Below are 21,107 nucleotides of genomic sequence, written 5' to 3'. Positions count from 1 at the left end.
GAGCCTGCCTCCATGATCCACTTCCCCCTTAGATAGCTGTAGGCAGCAAGAACCCTTCTCTTAAAGCTGAATGGATCCTGTTAGGCTCTTCATGTACACTGTATACCTGAGCCCTTTAATCATCTTGGTGACCCACCACTGGGCTCATTTATAGAATCATAAAATTATTTGGGTTGGAAAAGACCCTTAAGATCATTGAGTCTAGCTGTTAATCCAGTGCTGCCAAACCCACCACTAAACCGTGTCTGTAATGACCACACCTAATCTTTTAAATTCCTTCACCTGTGGTCACTCAGCTGCTACCCTGGGCAGCATGTTCTGGTGATTGACAATCCTTTCTGTGAAGTTTTTTTCCCTAATATATAGTCCAAAGCTCCTGTGATCCAACCTGAGTCCATTTTTGCTCATCCTATTTCTTGTTACTTTGGAAAAGAGACTGACTCCCACCTGGCTACAGCCTCCTTTCAGACAGCTGTAGAGAGTTAGGTCTCCCCTGAGCCTCCTTTTCTCCAGGCTAAACACTCACAACTCCCTCAGCTGCTCCTCATCAGACTTGTGTTCCAGACCTTCCCCAGCTCCATTGCCCTTCTCTGGACACACTCCAGCACTTCAATATCTTTCTTGTAGTGAGGGGCCCAGAACTGGACACAGGACTTGAGATGTGGCCTCAGCAGTAGCAATTACAGAGGGTCAAGCACTGCCCTGGTTGTGTAGGACACACTGTTGCTGATGCAGGCCAGAGTCACAGGCCTTCTTGGCCACCTGGGCACACGTTGGCTCGTGTTCAGCAACTGACAGCCAGCAGGCACTCCCAGGTCCTTTTCCACCAGGCAGCTTTCCAGCCACTCTGTGCCAGCCTGTAGCTCTGCATGGGGTTGTTGTGACTGAAGGCACTTGGCCTTTTGGCTGTCATACACTTCACCTTATTGATCCAGCCTGTCCAGATCCCTCTTCAGAGCCTTTCTACCCTTCAGCACACCAGCACTCCCACCCAACTTGGTGTCATCTGTGAAATTGCTGAGAGTGCACTCCAGTAGGCCAGCGTCTTTCTTCTGCTTGGAAGCCCTGAATGCATGACTCCAGATAATGTGTCTTGTGAGCGTTGAGTAGAGGGGAATAAATGCATCTGCTTGCCATACATTTGCCCAGCTGTACAGCCTGGAAAGTGAATGAGTGCTTTTACTCTGGGTGTATACTTTGACTCATGCTCAAATTGCCTGCCATGCTACCCTCTGCTATTCTGTGAAGCTGTTCTCTAGTGAGGCAGCTCTCTGCGCCAGTACTGTGATGTTACTCCTTCCCAGCTGCACAGTAACCCTGAACTTCATTCCTGTCAGCCCATATCCTCAGACTAAGATCCCTTTGAATAGCAGTGCTGTACTCAGTTCATAGAATCATACAATATTCTGGGCTGGATGGGATCCACAAAGATCCCTGAAGTTCAGCTCGTGGCCCTGTAGAGGACAGCCCCAAAAATTACACTGTGACCCTGAGGGTGTTATCGAGACACTTCTTGAACTCTGTCAGGCTTGGTGCTGTGACCACTTTTCAGAGGAGCCCAACCACCCTTTGGACAAAGAACCTTTTCCTAATATCAAAACTAAACCTCTCCTGACAGAATTTCATGCTGTTTCCTGAGGTCCTGACACTGGTCAGCAGAAAGAAGAGATTGGCATCTTCCCTTCTGCTTCACATTAGGATGAAGTTGTTTATTGCTTACGCTCCCTAATTTGGTACTCATGAGCTCACTATCATCTGGGTTGTTAATGAAAGATATTAAAGAGTGTTGGCCCTAGTATTAATCACTGCAGGCTGCCTTGTAACTGGTTGTAAATTGTATGTTTTTTCTTTTAGAGGTGAAATTCTTTGAGCCTGATGATCCAGCCAATTTTCTGTCGTTTTGTTGTCCACTAACCAATTGGTAATTCATTAATAAAGATACTACAGGAGACTGTCAGCAGCTTTGTTAAAGGCACTGTAAACAACACCTACTGCTTTCCTCTTACCCTTAAAGCCATGAATTCATAGAATGTTAAGGGGTTGGAATGGACCTCAAAGACCATCTAGTCCCAATCCCGCTGCCATGGGCAGGATGTGTCCCACTACACCAGGTTGCTCAAGGCCTTATCCAGCCTAGCCTTGAACACTTGCCAGGCATCCACAGTCTGCCTGGGCAACCTCTTCGTGTCTCACCACCTTCACAGTAAAAAATTTCTTCCTAATTTCTAACCTACATTTCCCCTCTTTCAATTTGTACCCATTACTCCTTGTCCTATTGCTGCAGCTGCTGGAGAGTCCCTCTACAGTTCCTGGTAGGCTGCTTTCAGATACTGGAAGGTTGTCGTCTCAAAGGTCAGGTTGGTCAATTGCAGTTTGCGCTTGGTAAAGCCATGCAGGCTGCCCTGGTTACTTTCTTATCCTTCCTGTGTTTTGGAGTGACTTCCATGAGGACTTCTTCCATAACCATTTCAAGGATGAGGTTATCCTCACTGGCCTGTAGTTCTCTGGTCTCCTCCTTGCAGATAGGTGTGATTTTTTTTACCTTTCCTTCCCCCTGTCCCCAGTAATAGAAAATCTCTCCCAGTACCATGATCTTTCAGATATGATGGACTAGCCTTGCAAAGACATAACCTGCACCCTCAACACCCCCACATGCATCCTGTCTGTGTCACTTGAAAATTTAGATGCAAATCCTGCTTTCCTGTTCCTGGGTACTGCTTCACTCCCTCATCTTTGTTAGCAGGGCTGAGGAGCTGTAGGGGGCAGACCTCACCAGTGAAAGCGCATTAAAGCATTGTCAATGCGAGAAGGCAAGAGGTGAGTTTAAATGGTGACAATTAGTTATCTGGCTGCCATGGTGATTTCCTGCTTTGCTGCCTGCCAGCTCTCTTTCAGTTTCTGTAAGCAAAAAAGTGAGAAGAGAAATGTTGATTTTCTAGATGATGGCCAAGTTGCCGTTCAATGCAAAAGATATAAGTGAAGAAATTTTTAAAGTGTGACTCAACTCCCCACAGCCTTCAGAATAAACTTTCAGGCTGAGGGGCTTTTATTTGTTAGTACAGATACATTGATAGCTTGCTTTTTTAGTTTCCTAAGTAGTTTATAGCACTGGCCAGCATGGTGTGTTCTTAAAGAAGCACTGTTGCTCAGTGCTGCCTGCTCAGACATAATGGATTGTCTAGACAGCTTGCTAGGGAGAAAACTTCTGGTTGCAGCACGTTTTTACGATTCTAGAGCATCCAGATTTTGTAGATTTCATGAGTTTTTAAAGAACCTTATCTTTGCATTTAGGTAAGTGGTATGGAATCAACAATTCAACAAATGAGCCAGTCATCAGAGTCAACATCTGCCAGTATTAAAAGTTCTGTCATGTACAGGGGATGGGGCATAGCTTGTACTGACTTTCTGCTGCTGACTCTCAACCATACTCCCCGGGAAAAGCAGATGTTGTCACTTGGGAAAGCTCATTTGATATGTTAGGATCTTCTGTTGGAAATGAGCGTGCTGAGATAACTGTACCCACTGTTGTATGCAGTGGGAGGAATGGACAATGAAGTGACCTGAAGTACTGGGCAGGGTGGCAGCACTCACTTGGTCCTAATTAAAATGCTGCATGGGGCAGGTGTGACACTGGATGTCTAAACTGTCATAATTTGCTCTATGAACTGCATTTGGAGGTAATGCTAAAGGCACAGCGTGATTATTGTACACAGCCTGATGGATTTTTTCACTGCATTTTATGTCCTATATGTTTTGTTTGCTATATTTTATTATTTGAAAATCACTGAGAATATGAAGTTACTAGTTTCTAGTAAGCTAGAAATAGGGAATATAAATAAATCAGTGCTTCTGAAGCTCTTATAAATAATGCCATTTTAACAAGGCATTTCCTGATGCTGCAGATTGAAAGGTACTTATCACTGAAACGTCAGTGCTTTGCCATTTTCATTGCTGTATGAACAGAAAATAAACCCTTTTCTGTTTTGACACAAATGTCATGCTTTTAGCCTGTAATGCAGTACACCGACCATCCTGGACTGAAAACAATTCGTGATAACTTTATTTTCTGAAAAGATTCCCATTTTCTCTCCACTTAGCACTCCCACTTCGCAAGCAGTGACGCACCAAATGTTCATTGGAAAGCGATTTTCAATCGCTTTCAATCTAGGAGGATGTTTCAAGTGAGAGAGAAGAGAGATCTTAGACACTCTTCCTTGTCTGTTTGCTTTTAAGAGATGACACGGGAAATACTATTTTGTGTCCCATCTCTGAAGCAGGAAAATGAAGCAGTAGAACCTAGGTACTCTGTATTCGATGTGAGTGCTGAGCAAGGATGAATTAGGGCAGGGGGGTTAGGTGCTCCTGCTTTACTGTGTGTTCTTGATCCCCTGTTGCCACCACAAGAAGGTGCATGCAGTTGGCTCTGTTTAGCCTCATTGCCCATTTAGTTTGTGTCTCTCTGCCTCTGAATGTTTTTAGCCCTGTAAAGACTGGAGCTGAGCACTCCAGTTGTACAGGCTGCGAAGCAGTATCATGGCACTTGGATGGGATACGAGAGACCGAGGTGGAGGATCCTGCTTGCATGGATAACTCTGAGTTTATTGGTGTGAGCAAGTGGCTCTGATGGTTTCTTGGCAAGCCTGGCTGCAGACAGGGGAGACAGAGCCCTCAATGGGAGCCTGAAGCCTGCATCCTAACCCTTTAGGCTGTTTAGGTACTGCTGGTTTCCCATCTTTTAATGTTAGTGTGATTTTTTTCTGACTTGGGATGGAGAAACATCTGAAATCTCAGTGTTTTCCGTAACAGAAAAAGGCATCCTGTCTGGGTCTGTCCATGACTTGCTGAGTAGCCTGCAGAACTGAAGGCAAGCCAGTCTCTCCCCATGAATTGCAAAGGGCCTGAATCTGAGGCTCAGTCTGGTGGGCTGGACTCCAGATCTCAAGTCTGATGAGATTAATACTGCCTTCTGTGGTGCTGAGATCAGCACTGTGTCAGGGAAAACTGCCTGCCTCGTGAACTGCCTGCCTTACTTACTGATTTTCTTTTGCAATAATAAGTTCACAGCTGGCTTTGTCTACTTTTATTTTTGGAATTATTTTTTATGATCCAAGGTGTGCTAAAGAGCAAACACCAAACCAAACACCCTTCTGGTATGGACGCCAAGTTGTTGCTTCTGATGTTTGGCAGTTAACAGATGCCCAAAGAATGACTTAGGAATGCTCAAGAGAAGAAACTTGTTTACAAATGATTTGTTCGTTCTCTTCCTGTGTGTTGGGGAGGTGGGCATTGTTAGGGAAATGGTGCAGACCTTGGCAGTAAGTGTGAAGCTGTTTGATGAGAATGCTGCAGTGGAGCAGATTTGGCCTGTATATCAACTATGCTCATCTGCACTGAGATGTGACAGTCAACTTTCAGAGATAGGCAGTACATCATCTTCGCCCTGCCTTCCAGCTTGATACTTTTTTACTGTTGCATGCACCTGATATAGATTATTTCAGGTTGCATTAGATATTGGGGCAAATTATTTAGACATTTACAAGTGTGACAGCACAGTGTAGAGCAGTGCTGGCTTACAGCCAGATTGCAGCCAGGACTGCTGGAAGGTTGTACAGGACATGGTTTCAAGAAGCAGGCAGAATTAAGGTGGAAGGATTACTTTGTAGTACTAGTTCCTGAATTCACTTCAGAGTTGTGTCTCACCAACTGTTGTTCCTGTTTCAAGGCCCAAACCATCTCCTTTTCACTTCCGACCACTCTGCTTCATTAAAGCTGATGAGGAAAGTGTAAGTCTTTTTTCTCTTTAGTGCAAAGAAAGGTTAGTGTTGGAGCTGCCTTTGCAAATAATGATTTAAATTACCAAGCAAGAAATATGGTAATAAAATAAATTATTTTGTGTCTTTACTAAAGAAAGTTTGGTTCATGTGGTGATATGTGTAAATAGAATAACTATATTTTAGTAATGATCCGTTAAAATTACATTTTTTATCATCTTAAAAAATTAATTAAATGGTAAAATATTGCATTACTTTTACTTGTAACTTATAGCAAGCTGTTTGGGTTGAAAATTGATTTAAAACAGAAGTGGAAAATGACTTAATTTAAATTATAAAAAAGTAAATGAACTGCAGTGTTTGTTCTGAAGGTTCATTTTGTGGAAATGTTTCTTTTTAAAAAACAAATGAAGTGGATCTTATTTTCAGATAGATTTTTAGTAAAATTAATTTACTCTTTTTTTCTCATTCTTTTATACTCTCAGTTGCTATTCAAAGACACAAGAATGAAGCAGATGTTACTCAGCTCCTCAGCAGATGTTAATCAGTTTCTTATTGTTAGAATAAATGAGATATTTTTTACTAAGCAAAACTGAAAAAGTATAAAAATTGTTCTTGCAAAAGCAGGCAAAGCCTTCTAAGCTCTGGCTCCAGTGCACCAGCCAGTAATTTTTTAGATGTAGTGTTTGACTCACTAAAGCTATGGAGTAGTGATTTAAGGGATGTTAATAGGCTGGCAAATATAGACCTCATCAGAAGGGTGCATAATCACATTTCAAAATTTGATTTTGTTTTATGCTTCAGAGCAAATGTTATTAGTTTCAGAATGTTATCTTGTAACTAAGAGAATGGTGTGCAGTGTCTGTCTGTAGGAGGAGATGGCATAACAGTGAGTGAGGTTGGGAGGAAAGGATGTAACTTAGCTCTTCGTGAGAAGCTGCTTCCTGTATAGTCTCAGATCAGCTGCAGAAAAGGTGTTTTATTTTAGTGAGTTGTGAATTTATGAGGGGTGAGGGGCAGGGTGTACACAATCTCCCTCTAACACTTGGATTACTAGTAAACAGCCTGTTTCTCTCCATGTGGGAAGGGAACACCTGGAGCAACTATAGAAGGGAACAACTATACCACCATTATTCCTGAAGTTATGAAGGTCTCCTTTCAGATGCATTTATTATGTGCCCTACTTTCTCTTTGCTCTGCTCTGTGATCAGTATGCATTACGTCTCTGCATAAGGATCCTATGTCCCCTCCCATGGGTAGGGGAAAGATTCCAAATCCCAGAATTCAGTTCTCATGGATTTATTTTTACTTGTGTTTACATTTACAAAAAAGGGTTTTGTTCATCCTGACTGATTCCATGGAGAAATAGAAATCTGTGAAAGGAAGACAGATCCTGAGTATTTGATGGAAACATTTTTTTATTTTTAAAAGCTGCTTAAAGCTGTCTTTTTTACTATTACCCATTGCAACTCAGAAGTCTGAAGAGAATTTTGGAGATGGAACATTTTAAATATTCAGAACATCTCTGTTTCTTTGCGTAAGGTATGAGTGTCAGGATTTTTTTCCCATCAAAATCAAGACCAGTTCTGCTGTTTCTAAAATACATAGACTGCTTGGTGTGACACACACTTCAGTAGCCCTTGCAAGTTTGCTGTGGTTTTTTGTGTGTGCATGTGTGCGTAGCTGAGCTTTAAAACTTCACCTTTATCTCTATGATAATAAAAATTATGCCATCCTCTCCTTTCTTAAAGTGGCTTTTTAATAGGTTGCTTTGTAAGTGTCACAAACTGCAGTTGTTGGTAGGTAATTTTCCCCCCTCCTTATCTTGTGTTTGTATAGCCTTCGGAAAAAACAGTTGCTGATCTTGAAATTCTCTGCTCCCTGTCACCCCCATTTTTTTTGGTCCATTTATACAAATCATGACAAACTTGCAGTGACTCCTTGTTTATGTCAGTGTTTTCCACTGCGGTCCTTTCTTGTCTTTGCACCCTTTGGCATGTAAAAATCAGGAGCAGTTATTTTAAGAAAATGTCTTTTGCCTTAGGTTTTTTACTCTGTCTTCAGAGACACTATTTACTCCCTAATGCCTTTATTCACCCCCTGTTGAGAGTAGGTTGTAGTAGAACAAGTAACTGCACTTAGGGAATAGAGCAAACTTAATATGGAAATGGCTAAAAATAGTCTTGTACACAAGTTGCTGATCTAATTTTTGTGTACAGTAGCTGTTAAAGAACTGATCACTCCTGAAGGAAATTCACTATTTCTTTACAGCAGAACTCAGAAATGTAATGAGGATTTTGTGGTTAGGATTGTTGTTTGCAGCTCATTGTTTATAGTTCGTCTGTCATCATTCTCCACATCCCCTGCACTCTTGAGTACACAATGTGAAAGGGACAACAGCAGTGGAGGGCAGATCCCAGAATCACTTGGTCAGGGATAAAAGGATGGTGCTCTGTGGTGGCAAAGTCATCTCTCTGGTGAACACTTCCAGTGCACTCTCTTCTGCCTGTTTTGGTTTGAAGGTCTTTTGTTGACCTTTTTACAAGTAAAAATATTTGTAAAAGGGCATAATAGCCAAAGTCTTTTGACTCTAGCAATGGCTGGGTGCCAGAATGCTTAGCAGCAATGCTGAAGATATTCTTGATCATCTTTATTCCCCCACTCATTCTTGCCCCCTCACTTGTACTGACAGAACAGTTTGTGGGATTATATTTTGAACCAAATAAGTGAACCAATTTTGCTTAAAATGCAGGCTTTTTCTTTTCTTCTGTGTGTAAAATCTTAAAAAAAGAAAGTAAAAAGCACACATTTTGTGGCTTCAGTGGGAAATGCTTCAGGGAGTTAGAGTTATCCTGTCAGAGATTGAGGGGGATAAGAGGAGCTTAAACTTCTGCTAGGAAATGGGAACAATTTGTGAATGCACACCTATGTCACCACCAAACTCTTCATTACAGAGACGCTTACTTAAATCAACTACCTTTTGATCTATGTCTTGAAGGTTTTTTAGCTTCAGAGCACTGAACTGCAGGCACAAGGTGTTCAGGAAATGTGATATTCAGAAGTGCGCCTTACATAAAAAACCACTACTCTTGTCAAAATAGGGGTTTATCTCTGGTCAAACTAAACAGCTGGGAAGTTGAAGGGGATTGATTGTGTTTTAGGGAAGCTATGTCTCGCTCGGCTCCTACAGTTACAAGTGCTGTAATCGGTAAGGCGGTCTGCAGGTACTCAAGTGAAACTCTCTACTGGTCTTCTGTCCTATAAATTCTTTCTGCTAGTGCAGTGGAAATTCCTGCTGTTAGTGGCTGTATACAGTAATTTAGATTTGTGCAGACTTGTTGGAAACAGGATGAGCTTTAGTTTAGTGGTTGTGAGGGGACACTGAAGGCACAGAGGTTCTGGAAAACCTGCTACCAGAAATCCTTGTATTCCCTTTCCCTAGAAAGTTGCATGGAGATTGGAATTACTGCCAACTTTATCTACCTATATATATATATATATATAATTTTTAATAGCAGATTAATTTCCATAGTCACCTTTACACTTAAATGATGTTTATTGTAGTAAATGAGAAGTTATAAATTGAGGTTTTTTTTGCTACTGCTGGCCTGAAATTCATGAATTGGTTGTTGGTGATAAAGGTTGTCACCAGTGAATGGTCACATCTTCACAAACACAGATACATAAATTATTTTAATGAATTTGGTCAAATTGATCAGAATGTAGGAGACGCTTCCAGACCTGGGTGGGTAATAGCTTCATGACCCGCTGCCATAGGACATGGAAAAAACTTAGATGGAAGGTCCTTAATTCAAATCAGACACATTAAAAGTTTAAACTGATTTCCCAGATCTGATCTGTATGTTTGTCTCTCTCTTCATCCTCCCTCAGATTTCCCAAAGTCTTTCTTTTTATTCCACAGAATAAAAAATTGAGAAGTACTTTTTTTTTTTTTTTTTTTTTTTTTTTAATACGGGATTCTTTGTCACCAGCCTACCCTATTATTATTAACTATAATAGATATTTGAGAGGAAGCTCTATGAAATGGAGTAGACTGTACCATCATTTTGAGATATTAGCATCTTTGTAATGCTGTTCAGATAATTAAAGAAAACTTGTCTGACATTTTCATATGTCTAGCAGGGACTGGGCAGAGGAGAGAGGCGAGTGAAAAAAAGAGGTGAAAGCTTCCTATAATTTCCTCCATGCTTGTGATAACTTTAAAATATTCAACTATCGATACTAAAATGGGTTATTATGAGGTTAACTGAGATAATGGCCAAGAGATGTTTAGCAGACCACATTGCTTTATTAAACGAGGTAGCTGCACAGGGCATTCGTCTGTTTAGACACTAAATTACTAGGGGCAGTTTGGGGGCTAGAATTTGTCTTGGCTGGTGGTAGGTTACCTAGGAAACAAAGATTAAACTTGCCCCCAAAAATCCTAAATAAGGAGATGAGTTTGTATTTTTATGAAGAATGTTTAGCTTTGTGTTGTGAACATACTTACAGATGCACTTATGAATGTGTAACCGTCGGACTTTGGTGTCTGAAAAAAAAATCACAAATGCCTTCTTTTTGTGGCCTCTTCACAACAGAAGAGATAGGGTCTCAGGCAAGTCTAGCTCAGACAAGGCTGAAAAAGAGGGATCACTTACCAGCTTTTTTCTCAGAGATCTGCAGTTCAAAAGGTGGTAAAGTCTTACCTGGCAGTTACTTCCAGAGTTTCTGGGAGTAACTTGCTGCATTATACATGTAAACTGGCATTGTAATCTCTGGTACAGTGGAATCTGAGTCAAATTGCATCTGGTCTAATGCACAGCTTGGTTTTGTAATGTTTAGAAGAACTTTTATTAATTTCTTTAATTACAGTATTTAAATGAGAAAGGGCATATTGTTTCTAATATTATAGTAGGCTTGATATCTTCTGAGACTTAAGGTGCAAAAAATAAGTTTCAGTACTATTCAAAATAAATTAAACTGTTTTCATATAGAGTTTATAACTCCCAACTACAAGAATTTTAGAGTCAAGGCTGCCTGCTCTGCAATGCTTAACTTACTTCATTTTTGTCTTTTTTGGAGGCCTTTGTATATTGCCTGCAAAGGCTGTGGGTAACATCTTTGGTAAACTGTGCAGATGATAGTGTAGAATATTGTTAAAATTGTTGTAGAAATAGAAACTTGGTACTACATGTTCTTCTTGCTGTGACATTCTCATCATCCCTGCTTATCTTGCTGTCAGAAAAAGAAGTCTCTTTCTATAGTTAGCATAGAAAGGCGTATCTGGCCAAAAGAAGAGTGAGCTTATCTCTTATCTGCCGCCTCCATCATTGGCGCAGTTGGGAGCAAAGACCTGACTTCACAGCTCTGCTTTGAGGGTGAAGGGTTGGGACACTTCTTTAGTTTGACTTGTTCTGGGGTTTTTGATCCTCCTGGTGTAGGAGGTGAGCATAATTGGGAATATTTGTAGTGAAAGCAGAGGCTGCCCTGAGTCATCAAAACTCTGCTCCGACATTCCCCGGGCTTTCCATTTCACTGCCACTGCTGCAACTTGAGAGGATGATTTCCTCCTGGGGTCTGTGCTCCTTCCTGCTTCTTCCAAACAGCCTTCTAAAGCTGTTTATGTTGCTTTCCACCTTTAAATACAGAGCTTATTTCTGTATATCTGGATCCTTTGAACCACAGCTGTATTATTCCAGTGGCTTTCCATGCCTCATGATCTGCCTAGTTATTAGGCTGTTTTCCTTCATTGGTCATAATTGCCGCTTTTGCCTGCTGTTGAGACTCTCTCATGAACGCAGTGGCTAAGAAGAATAGTCACTATGTTGGAATAGAAAGGAGAGACTTCTATACTGAAGAGGCAAGAGTAGCAGTAACACAGTAGGGAGTTGCAGTAGTGATGCTACTGAGGAAGCAAGTCTTTACAGGGGGAATATAGTGCTGTAAGTACCTTGATTTAGATATACCTAACCTTAAGTGCCCTGCTCTTGTAGCAATATTGGCATGTGTGTGGTGGTGGTTGTTGTCTTTTTTCTTCTCCTAATCTTACTGGCCTACTAGTACACCAGGAGTAGAGACCCAGTGCTTTCTCTCAGCTGGACTTGGAAAGCAAAGAATTTGGTTAGCATATGTTGCACAAGGTACAGTGGTAGGGAGTTGCATGTGTACCTGCTGCATGATTGCCTCAAAAGCATCTTCCATCTGGAGAAACCCAAAAAATGTCCTTGCTTTGGAAGAGAAGTCCAGAGTACTCTTCTGCACACTTTTTGTTGGAGTAGGAGTTTGCTTCTATCTGCCCCAGGTTGGTTACACTCATTCTGCAGTGATGTTCAGAGATGGCTGAGCTGAGCTGTACTGCTCCATGAGGATTTCCCAGCTCAGCTGGCATTCACCAGCAATTTCTGAGCCCAACAGCTGGAACCTTCTTCATAGATACTATACTTGCTAAAACTCCCTCTGTATTAGAACAAAAAATCTTTGTTCTCCCCTGCTTGCTTTTATAATTTTGCTTTCTTTTTCGTGCTTCTATATCAGCAGTGCTGTGAGGAAGAGGCATGTACATGTGTGCAGGCATATTTAGGTGTAAACACACAAATCAAAATGTTGACAGGGCTGGTATCAGTGCAGCACAACTAATGTAAACAATTCTGCATCCTATTGTAAGACAGTGGAAATTCTCAAAGATGAGGTAAAGGTCAACCTAATTTTGTGGGTTTATATAACTGCATTTTTCTCTACATTTTTTTTTTCTTCACTTCTTCCCATAAACTGAAGCTGTGTACAAAGCAAATTATACTGCAGATAGCACAGCAAAGACTGTCAGCTGCACAGAAGGTGCCCAGGGTATGAATATTTTGATTTAGCTTTTCATTCCTATTGTCATTTGTGTTGTTAGCAGCAGGGGTAAAACTGTCAGAATAAATAGTAACTTTTAAACTGCTGCTCTTTAAGGGTCACGAAATAGTCAAGATATGTGTTATTGCTAATTATCTCTAGTGAGGACCACTGTGCTAAGTGGTATTCAAAGATTCCCTTGAACTGAAGGCTGTAAAATCAGGGAAATAGCACATTAATGGGAAAGGCAAGGTATTAAGAAATAGAGAATGGATTGTTTGATTTTTTCATATATATTAGTGCATTTGTGGCAGATTTTTCTGAAGTAGTTGTAACTCACATGCGTTTCTTAACTGGACAATTGCTAATTACCTTTGGTGAGGAGGTGGAGTGGACCCTACAGAACCCAAAGTGGAAGGATAGAGCAGTTGCTGATGCTTATAGGTGTGTGATGGGGGACAGTGTGGAATATGAGTGAGAAGCCTGGGATGGGCAGGATAGGACTGAAAAAATGTCAGCCCACTTATGTGTGGTGTTTTTAAGAAGGAGGAAGAAGAGTGGGTAATAACCCTGGTAGGAGAGAAAAAACATGAACCTGATGTGACAAAACAGAGACCCAGCATAGAAGATTTTAGAAGATTGTGAAGGTACCTAAAATAAGACAAAGAAAACTAAGGCAGGTACTTGCCTTCAAACTAGAGAAGATAACTGTGGGGAGACAGGAATAATTTTTATGTAGAGGAGGTTTCGTAACACTTGAACTTCTAATCTCAGGTGTACTCTCCCCCATCAAGTACTGAAAGCTCCATTGAGCTTTTAAAAACAAAGGTTCTTTGTATGAATCTTCAAGGTTTGTGTGGGTCAGGCTTTCAGCCTTTTTTTATGCAATTAAGATTAGATGTTTCCCCCCCTCTCGAATGAAAATCTGCTGGTTACTTTTTGTTGACTAGAGGACTTATGCTGGGCCTTTAGGGAGAGTCAGATACTATGAGGAATGGCTTTAATGAACTGACATTAGTCTAGATGTGGCCAAGAGAAGGCACTGTATGAGCCAAGGGATGTCAAAAATGGATTTCATTGGAAGACAGTAATTGTTTGGTGTAGGCTGGGGTAATATTTTCAGAAAAGGTTCAAGACCCTTCGGAATGTTTTGCTCCCATCTTGCATTGGCTAGAGAGGAAAAAATGACATGTTTGGGTACAGGTCAGTGTGAAGACAAGATAGAAGGGAATGTTTGAGATGTGTACAGGGCTGAGCAGATACCTAAAAGTAACTCAGAGTTTGAGAAATTCCTAGCTCATCGGCCTGAAGGAATGGAGATGAAGAGCATTGTCTGTCTATAGACGGTGTCCTTTCAAAAAGACGGTTGTTTGGATTAGAACCAGAAGTTTTTTGTGCTAAGCTCTCTTTCCTTCTCTTTTGTACTGTGAGTGAAAGATAACAAGTCCCTTCTCAGTCCCAGTGAGTGGAAATGCTGGCTTCAGACAGCATTTGCAGGTTTGCAGTTCTTAAAAAAGGAGGAAAGAAAATCTAAATGTGTCAGTTCTCACTGTTTGTTTGTAATGCTGTTTGTTTCCTTTCTTCCTTCTTCTTTCTGGAAGGAAAGGGTGCCTAGCTGGTTATGTGGATGATGAGAGTGAGAGAAAAAAATTTGGGTCATGCAGTAACAGTCATGCACAGTCTTACTGCCCTTGTCACCCCAGTTATTTCCTGGGTACCCTGTGAGGTATTCAGGAATTTCAGAACAGAGCATCAGAGAAACCCAGGTTCTGTCTGGGATCTGCTCAGAATAAGCAAGGTGTAAGGAGTGCTAGCCAGCATGGTTCTCTGCAGTCCTGCTGCTGTTTTTAGATGAGACAGCTGAAATCAGGATTGCTAGGGAGACAGATAATGCCTGAGGCAAATATCTGAGGATTTGCTGCAGCTGAAGAACTGGAAGTGTAAAAGTCTCCTTTTCAGAATCCACTGCCTGGGCACAACCTCTTGTGGCAGGTGCCTTGCAAGTCCTCTTCAGAGAATGTGGCAAAATTTATTTTTAAGATGCCTCTGCTGAGTGCAGGAGCTGTGTATAGCTTAGAGCACTCATTGGAAGTGTGAGAGGTCTGAGTTAGTTTCTTTTGTCAGCCTGGAGATACAAGTCTACATCTTCCAGCTGCCCAACGAGTTGCCGTTGTAGCCGGGCTGGGATGAGGAGCAGCAGCATATTTGCCTGCAGCTCAGAGCTGAACCTCTTTTTACAGCAGAAACCACGAGTTCTGGAGACAAGCAGAAGAGCAGATGAGGGGGAGTGCTGTACTGTAGCTCAGTGGCTGAGACCCACAGGCAGCACAGTGTTGCAGGTTGTGGCTTCTGCATCTTCAAAGTGTGTACATTTTACAGGAAACAGACCATGGATAATAATCTGAAATAATTCCCAGCCATGACTGCATTTCATAACTGTTCCAGGTTGGATATATTACTGTTATCAGGCTCTTTCACAGGATCTAAGCCAGGTTTTGGATTGCAGTGTTGTTGAGGGAGGCGTTGCACATCTGACTGCTCGGGCAGGACTCCTTTGATCGTGTGGCAGGAGCAGGTCAGGTGGGCAGGCACTGTGGTTGACAGCCAGATGATGGAAATTGGATATCCTTTGAACAGCACCACAGTCTCACAAAACATAAGAATTAGCTGTGTACCAAGGGGTAGGAGGATTAACTACTGAGTCATCTGTTTAGGAGGGCACTCAGGGGTAGAGACTGTCTGCTCAGCATGCTCTTAGGAGTTTGTGAGCAGTGCTTTTCATACAAGAGGCCAAGAGTTTAGTTACAGTAGGCAGCTTGGGTGAGTGACTGTAATGTAATGGCGTTGAATAAGGAGTGGGAAAGAGGGTAAAACCAGCAATCTTTGTAAGAAGAAAAGAGTTTATTTCCTTGTCAAAGCTATACAAAGGGCTCAATTGCAAGCTCTCCCACCTTGCAAAGGCAGGCAGGGGAAATGGTAAGTTTTTCCTTGACCTGAAAACTAGGAAGGAGCCAACCAAATGGAGGAGCTGGGTCAAATGTCTAAGGACAAGTGTAAGTGAATGTAATGCAAGGATGTAGGTACAGAATTAGGTCAAGGCACAAAATAAGATGCAACTAGTAAGAGAAATTGAGAGCTACAGTAAATAATTTTTAGGATGTCAAAGTCTTTGCTTCACTTTCCCAAAAGGAACTAGCTTGGTATCTGGCTTGGTGTAAAATGTTTCTTGACTAAAAATAATGTAACTGTTTGGACCTCTGTGTCATCCTCACTTGAAAGCTGATACACTGGACTCTTCTTTGTGTCACTTGGCATCTATCCCACACCAGAATCTTGAATTTACTACTTGCATTCTGGCCCGACTGGTAATAACCATTGTTATTTACAATGTTGTCTCTCGCCTGCTTTACATTTTTCATCTCTGACATGCAAAGTGCCTCTCAGAGGAGGACTTTTAATTTCATCCTTCTTCACCCTCAAGCTGTGTAGAGTTTTCTCCAGTCAGTTCACAAAAAACCTACTGAGCTGCTCCTTCCCCCAGCATTAATAGGATTTTCCACCATAAATCTCTCATCTATCAATGGATTAACGTGCTTAAAATGCAATTCACTGTGTGGTTTAAAGAGCTCAGCCGTGGGTAATAAAATACAGTACCTTTCACCACAGTAATGCTAATTCTGATGCACACAGGATGTTAGTGACTGGGAGTTACTGCTTGAACTGCATCAGCTGAGCGTAGTTACAAACCCATGTCAGGGATTTCTCACTGGGCAGAATGGAGTGAGCTGTGCAGGCAGTGCCTTCCCATTTCAGGGAGTAGAAAGATATGCATCCACATTTAACTAAGACAGTTTTTAAGATGTTTGCTAGAAATAAATGGCGGTACAGGGGATTTCTTGTTTTGTCCTTCTAAGGAAACATGTCCTTCTTCAAACATGAATAGTGTTTCCAATAACATGTATAACTTTGTTCAGTTCTCAGATGACATGGTCTGGGACACAGATTGGTGTTCTCTGCCCTTCTTGGAATAGGACTGGTTTGCACACACATGAATTTTATTCTGTTTTTAAAACTACTTTTTTTTTAAAGCATTTAAGATTTTTTTTTTTATACATACCTGTCACTGTATTCAGCAGAATCAACATTTTTTTCTTTAAAAAAAATATCACTCTCCTTGCAGAACTAATGTGTTTGGACCCCCTTGAGAAGGGAGCCACTTGGAAAAATGAGTCACAGTTTATTTCCAGACCTTGAAGTGATGGGTGTGTGACTTTTTTCTCTCTGAATTTTTGAAACCATTTCTCAAAGAAAGTAAACTTTAGCCTTGGTTAAAAAGAAGAAATCATTTGGCAAAACATTTTAGCAGTTCAAATAAAGGCTAAAGAAACTACAACCCTTAAGGAAAGTCAGGTGTTTCTTTCTTTACTTTTTTTTTTTTTTTTTTGCTAATGCAGTGTGGTGAGGTTTAGTGTCCTAAAATAAACTCCTGCATTTGGAGAATACATCTGTTAAGTAGAGCAATTAGTGATTATATATTGGGTTGTTTGTACAATAACTCAGATGTTTTTCTGTAAAACTATTAACAAGGTTATGATTGCTCTTAACTCTTTTGTCTTCTCTTCCCTTCTTCCCTTCTTTCTTAGCTATATTACTAAGCAAAATTTATAGCAGAAACCAGAACTTATAAACTTCTGCAGTGAAATGGAGATTATCTAGCATCATGATGGTTTTGAGCAAAATAGAGTCACTGTGCTAGTAATTAATTCTCCTGCTTCAGTTGAAATCCTGTTTCACACAGTGTTTTTCTCATCTATGTTCAAGTGTTTGCATGGATCCATGGATTTTGTAGCTTGCCTCACAATAGCTGTGGGAATGTTGATTTTTTTGGTTTCATGAACTTCCTAAACTTCTGTTCCTTCAATGTAGTTTTAGTTCTTTGATTTCTGTTATGAAAATGAACTGGGGAAATTAGGATTTGGTGTCCAGGGATGGATATTTTAAAAAGGATCTTCGAGCATGTGGAGAACGCAGGAGGAAAAACAGTGCATGCAGGGTAGATGTGACAGCTGGTAGGAAGGTTTAATGACTGAAGGGCCATGGGCCCTTCATCTCCAAAAAGGAAAGCCTTCACAAAGCTCCAGAAATGTATGAGGCTCATATGGTTTGGGCTGTGCCAGCACTGGGTCTTTTATTTAGTCTTGCGTCCCTGAATTCTGACGCTGAGGAGCCACTGCCATAAAATACTGAAAGTCAACATTTACACTGACAGTGGTTTTGCCCCAGCCAGTTTTATTCAACTCTGGGTGATGGCTGATAATGCTGCAGGTTGGGTATGGCTCCTGGCCAGTTGCACCTTCCTCTTTGGGTGGCAAAGTAAAATGATTCAGCTGGGTGCAGTCAGGAGGTGTCCTGAAGTGTGGGTTTGCCAAGTAAAAAGAGAATAGCTACTAAAGTGTGTCTGAGGGCCAGACTGATACTGATGTGAAGGTATGAAGAGATGCAGAATATAAAACTATTACTTGGTGTGTGTATGTATCCTGAGGCAGCTAAATGCCTGTGTTCCCATCTCACTGAATTTTGTTAGTGTTAGTCAGTGGAGGTCGATGTCTTCCTTGCTTGAATTAGCAGTGGCACTATTTCTGTGGCTTTCTTGACTACTTCTGAAGTCACAGCAATGGAGATCTTCTAGTGACGTGCTGTGTGTTTCATGGCTTTGGGCTGGTTGTAATATCTCTGTTAGGACAGTAGTTCATCACCTTGGTAGTTCAGAGAGTCCAGTTGGTCTGAAGTAGGTGCTTCTATGAAAGGAAGGCAGGAACAGCACCTACTAACAAATAGTTATTGTAGCATTTTTGTTAAAAATGAAGTTGTTATATAGTCAGTCACAATGGGGTTGTGTATTTTACTATTCATCAGTAAGACTGCTAGGTATCTTCCAGTGATACACTGGTAATGTACCAAGCAAATGCCATGGTTGGTTTGTTCCTTGTCTCCTTCCCTCGAGAAGGGATATTGCCTTCTCTGGCTGAGGGTTCCATTGTGATGGATGCAGAAATGGGTGCTACACCTGCACTCCTTGGTGCTGGCAAAGGCAAGAGCAAAGTTTTGTCCTAGGAGTGAAAGTGGTGATGTCTGTGAGAGGCTTTTTTCCAGGGAAAATCTTGTCTCAGTCTTGTACCTGTCTCAGTAAAACTGTAGCAGCTGCACTGGCATCTTGCCCTTCCCCACAGGCAGCTGCACTGCACCAGGGAACAGAGCTGTGGACTTCAGGTGACCTTCTAAACAGCTTGGATTGAGGCACTTGGAAGTGCCTTTCTCTTAGGCACTAAAAGAAAGAATGCTTGCACTGCGGTGCTTGGGGCCTGTTATTAGTACTGGAAGGTTTTTGTGAAACATTTCCTATGCCAGCTCCACTAGAGCAGTATCCAGAGTCCTTCATGTTTGATGTAGAAAGGTATTTTTGAAATGCTTACTTTTAAAATGTTATCTTTGTAAATACTTTGTTGGCTTCCAAGCCTTTGTTTTCTTGTTTCTTTATTGAATACCCCCCAAAAAATGTTTCTGAAATCAGCACTATTATTCTTTATTTTTCTTGGTTTTGTGAGAGTCTTTTTTTGGGGGGGTGAGGTGGGGATGATTGCAAGTGTGTTTGTTTGGTTGTTTTGTTTTTATTTTTTTAATCCTGTCCCTCATTTTCTAGTAACGCCTTCACCAAACTCTGTGGCTCCCTCATGCTTCCCAGTTCTCAATTCCACCCTTGGAATTGGTTTTGGTTGAGAAAACATATTTAATTATTCTTGCATTCCTGTTCTGTTGCAGATTTTGACTTGAACTATTTTTGGCATTGGAGCAAGTTTACAGACTACGTGCAGTGCGTCCTCACTTTCACTGGTGTGACTGGTTACATCACTTACCTGTGGCTGGACTCCTCCCTCTTTGTGGAAACGCTGGGCTTCCTTGCTGTGTTCACTGAGGCCATGCTGGGCGTCCCCCAGCTGTACCGCAACTACCAGAACAGATCGACAGAAGGCATGAGGTACAGTACTTGTCCTGCATCAGACACGTGTGTGTGCCTTCGTGGGGGTTGTCTCTGCAGTGTGGAATGCTTTTCCAGGAAGGGCAATGTCATCTCTGCAGTTTTTACTTGAAAACACAGCAGCAATCAGAGTAGACTTTCTGTCAGTAGGAGCCAGTGCAGCACTGCTCAAGGCAGTGGGAGTTCCATGACACCTCTGAACTCTGACCCATTATCCAAGTCCAGCTGGAGAGTTCCAAGGTGAAACATGTTCTAGTGAGAAAACATGTGAAACCACTACTGTTGCCATTAGTAACATGTTGCACTTCTACTTGAGCTGTGCTACACCGATAATTAGAAATGATCTAAAGAGATCTTGCGTATCAGAAGTACTAAAGAGGATGAAAATATTTTGAGCCTATAACTATCAGTGTAACTCATATAATTAGCTTTTCCTCACATATCTGCTCCTCACTTCTTCATAATCCATTACTACATTTGTACCAAATGACATCAGTATTTATTTTTGTGTCAAAGCTTGAAACTGACATTTGCAAAAGCGCCAATGCGACTTTTACAGTCATGACTGTAAAAATGTGGGACAGAAAATTTTAATCTTGTGCCCACTCTTGAGGCATTAAATCAGATTATTTTTTCACACTGTTTATTGCATAACTCAAATGATAACACTAAGATTACAAAGGCAACTTGTGAAGCTTTTTGAGAGAGGAAACCTTTACTGTGGTGCATCAGTGTGCTGGTCTGTAGAAACAATACAGCAGCAAATTCAGTTCACAGAGTGCTGTGATTATTTGTGACTCTGTCATCTCTTGCACTGTTTCATGATGACTTCTCTGCATTCCTTTTAAAATTATCTGGGATAATTTTTACTTTGGTCAAGACAATTAACCATGCCACCCCCAAACCAAAGCAATTCTGTCCTCTGTTCACATTGTTCACTTTACTTGTTTGGCTTGAGCATGCTTATACTAGCTACTCTGAGATCTTTTCTAACTTGAAATGTTGAAATGTTCAGAAATTTGCTTTGATGTTCAGGCATTTTCTGATTGGGAGCCTGTTTGGTATGGAAAGAGTTGGGATTTGCTTCCAAAATAGTGGGGTGTTTTTCATACGCTCAGTCTTGGAAAATTCTGTACCTGTGATATTCAGAAAGCAACTTATCTGCTAGACAGTTTTTATGCTCTGGTTTGACTTTTTTCCTTTTCTATTTTTCATCTGTGAATTATAATGCCATATTAATGATGGCCACTGGTAGTGTTTTGCTTTTCCTTAACTCCTTCCTGGGGATGTGAGTTTCAGTCTTGCTATTTCTTGTATGTGCTATTAGCAAAAGGATTTAAAAAGCCCCTTTGTTCTTTGTAAACTGCGGAGCATAGAATTGCAAAATTCTCATCTAAGACTGCTTGGTGAAAGAGTGCTGTGTTTAGTCAAAAGCTCATGTTTCCTTGTCATGGAACAGAACCATG

The 21,107-nt window shown here is 41.2% G+C and overlaps 1 protein-coding gene across 2 annotated transcripts in view; it reads left to right on the top strand.

The window, feature by feature from the left end:
- SLC66A2 (solute carrier family 66 member 2) overlaps nucleotides 1-21,107 on the top strand; it is a 63,527-nt gene that overhangs the window by 22,687 nt on the left and 19,733 nt on the right. For both annotated transcript variants that reach the window (XM_041464307.1, XM_041464306.1), the window contains one exon: nucleotides 19,425-19,641. In XM_041464307.1, the coding sequence (XP_041320241.1) occupies nucleotides 19,425-19,641 (217 nt within the window). The remainder of the gene's footprint in view (nucleotides 1-19,424; nucleotides 19,642-21,107) is intronic.

This window comes from Pyrgilauda ruficollis, unplaced genomic scaffold (assembly GCF_017590135.1).
Source record: "Pyrgilauda ruficollis isolate IOZ18807 unplaced genomic scaffold, ASM1759013v1 scaffold178, whole genome shotgun sequence".
Lineage (NCBI taxonomy): Eukaryota > Metazoa > Chordata > Aves > Passeriformes > Passeridae > Pyrgilauda > Pyrgilauda ruficollis.
The sequence above is the reverse complement of the archived record's forward strand: the minus strand, read 5'-3'. Positions and strand labels throughout refer to the sequence as shown.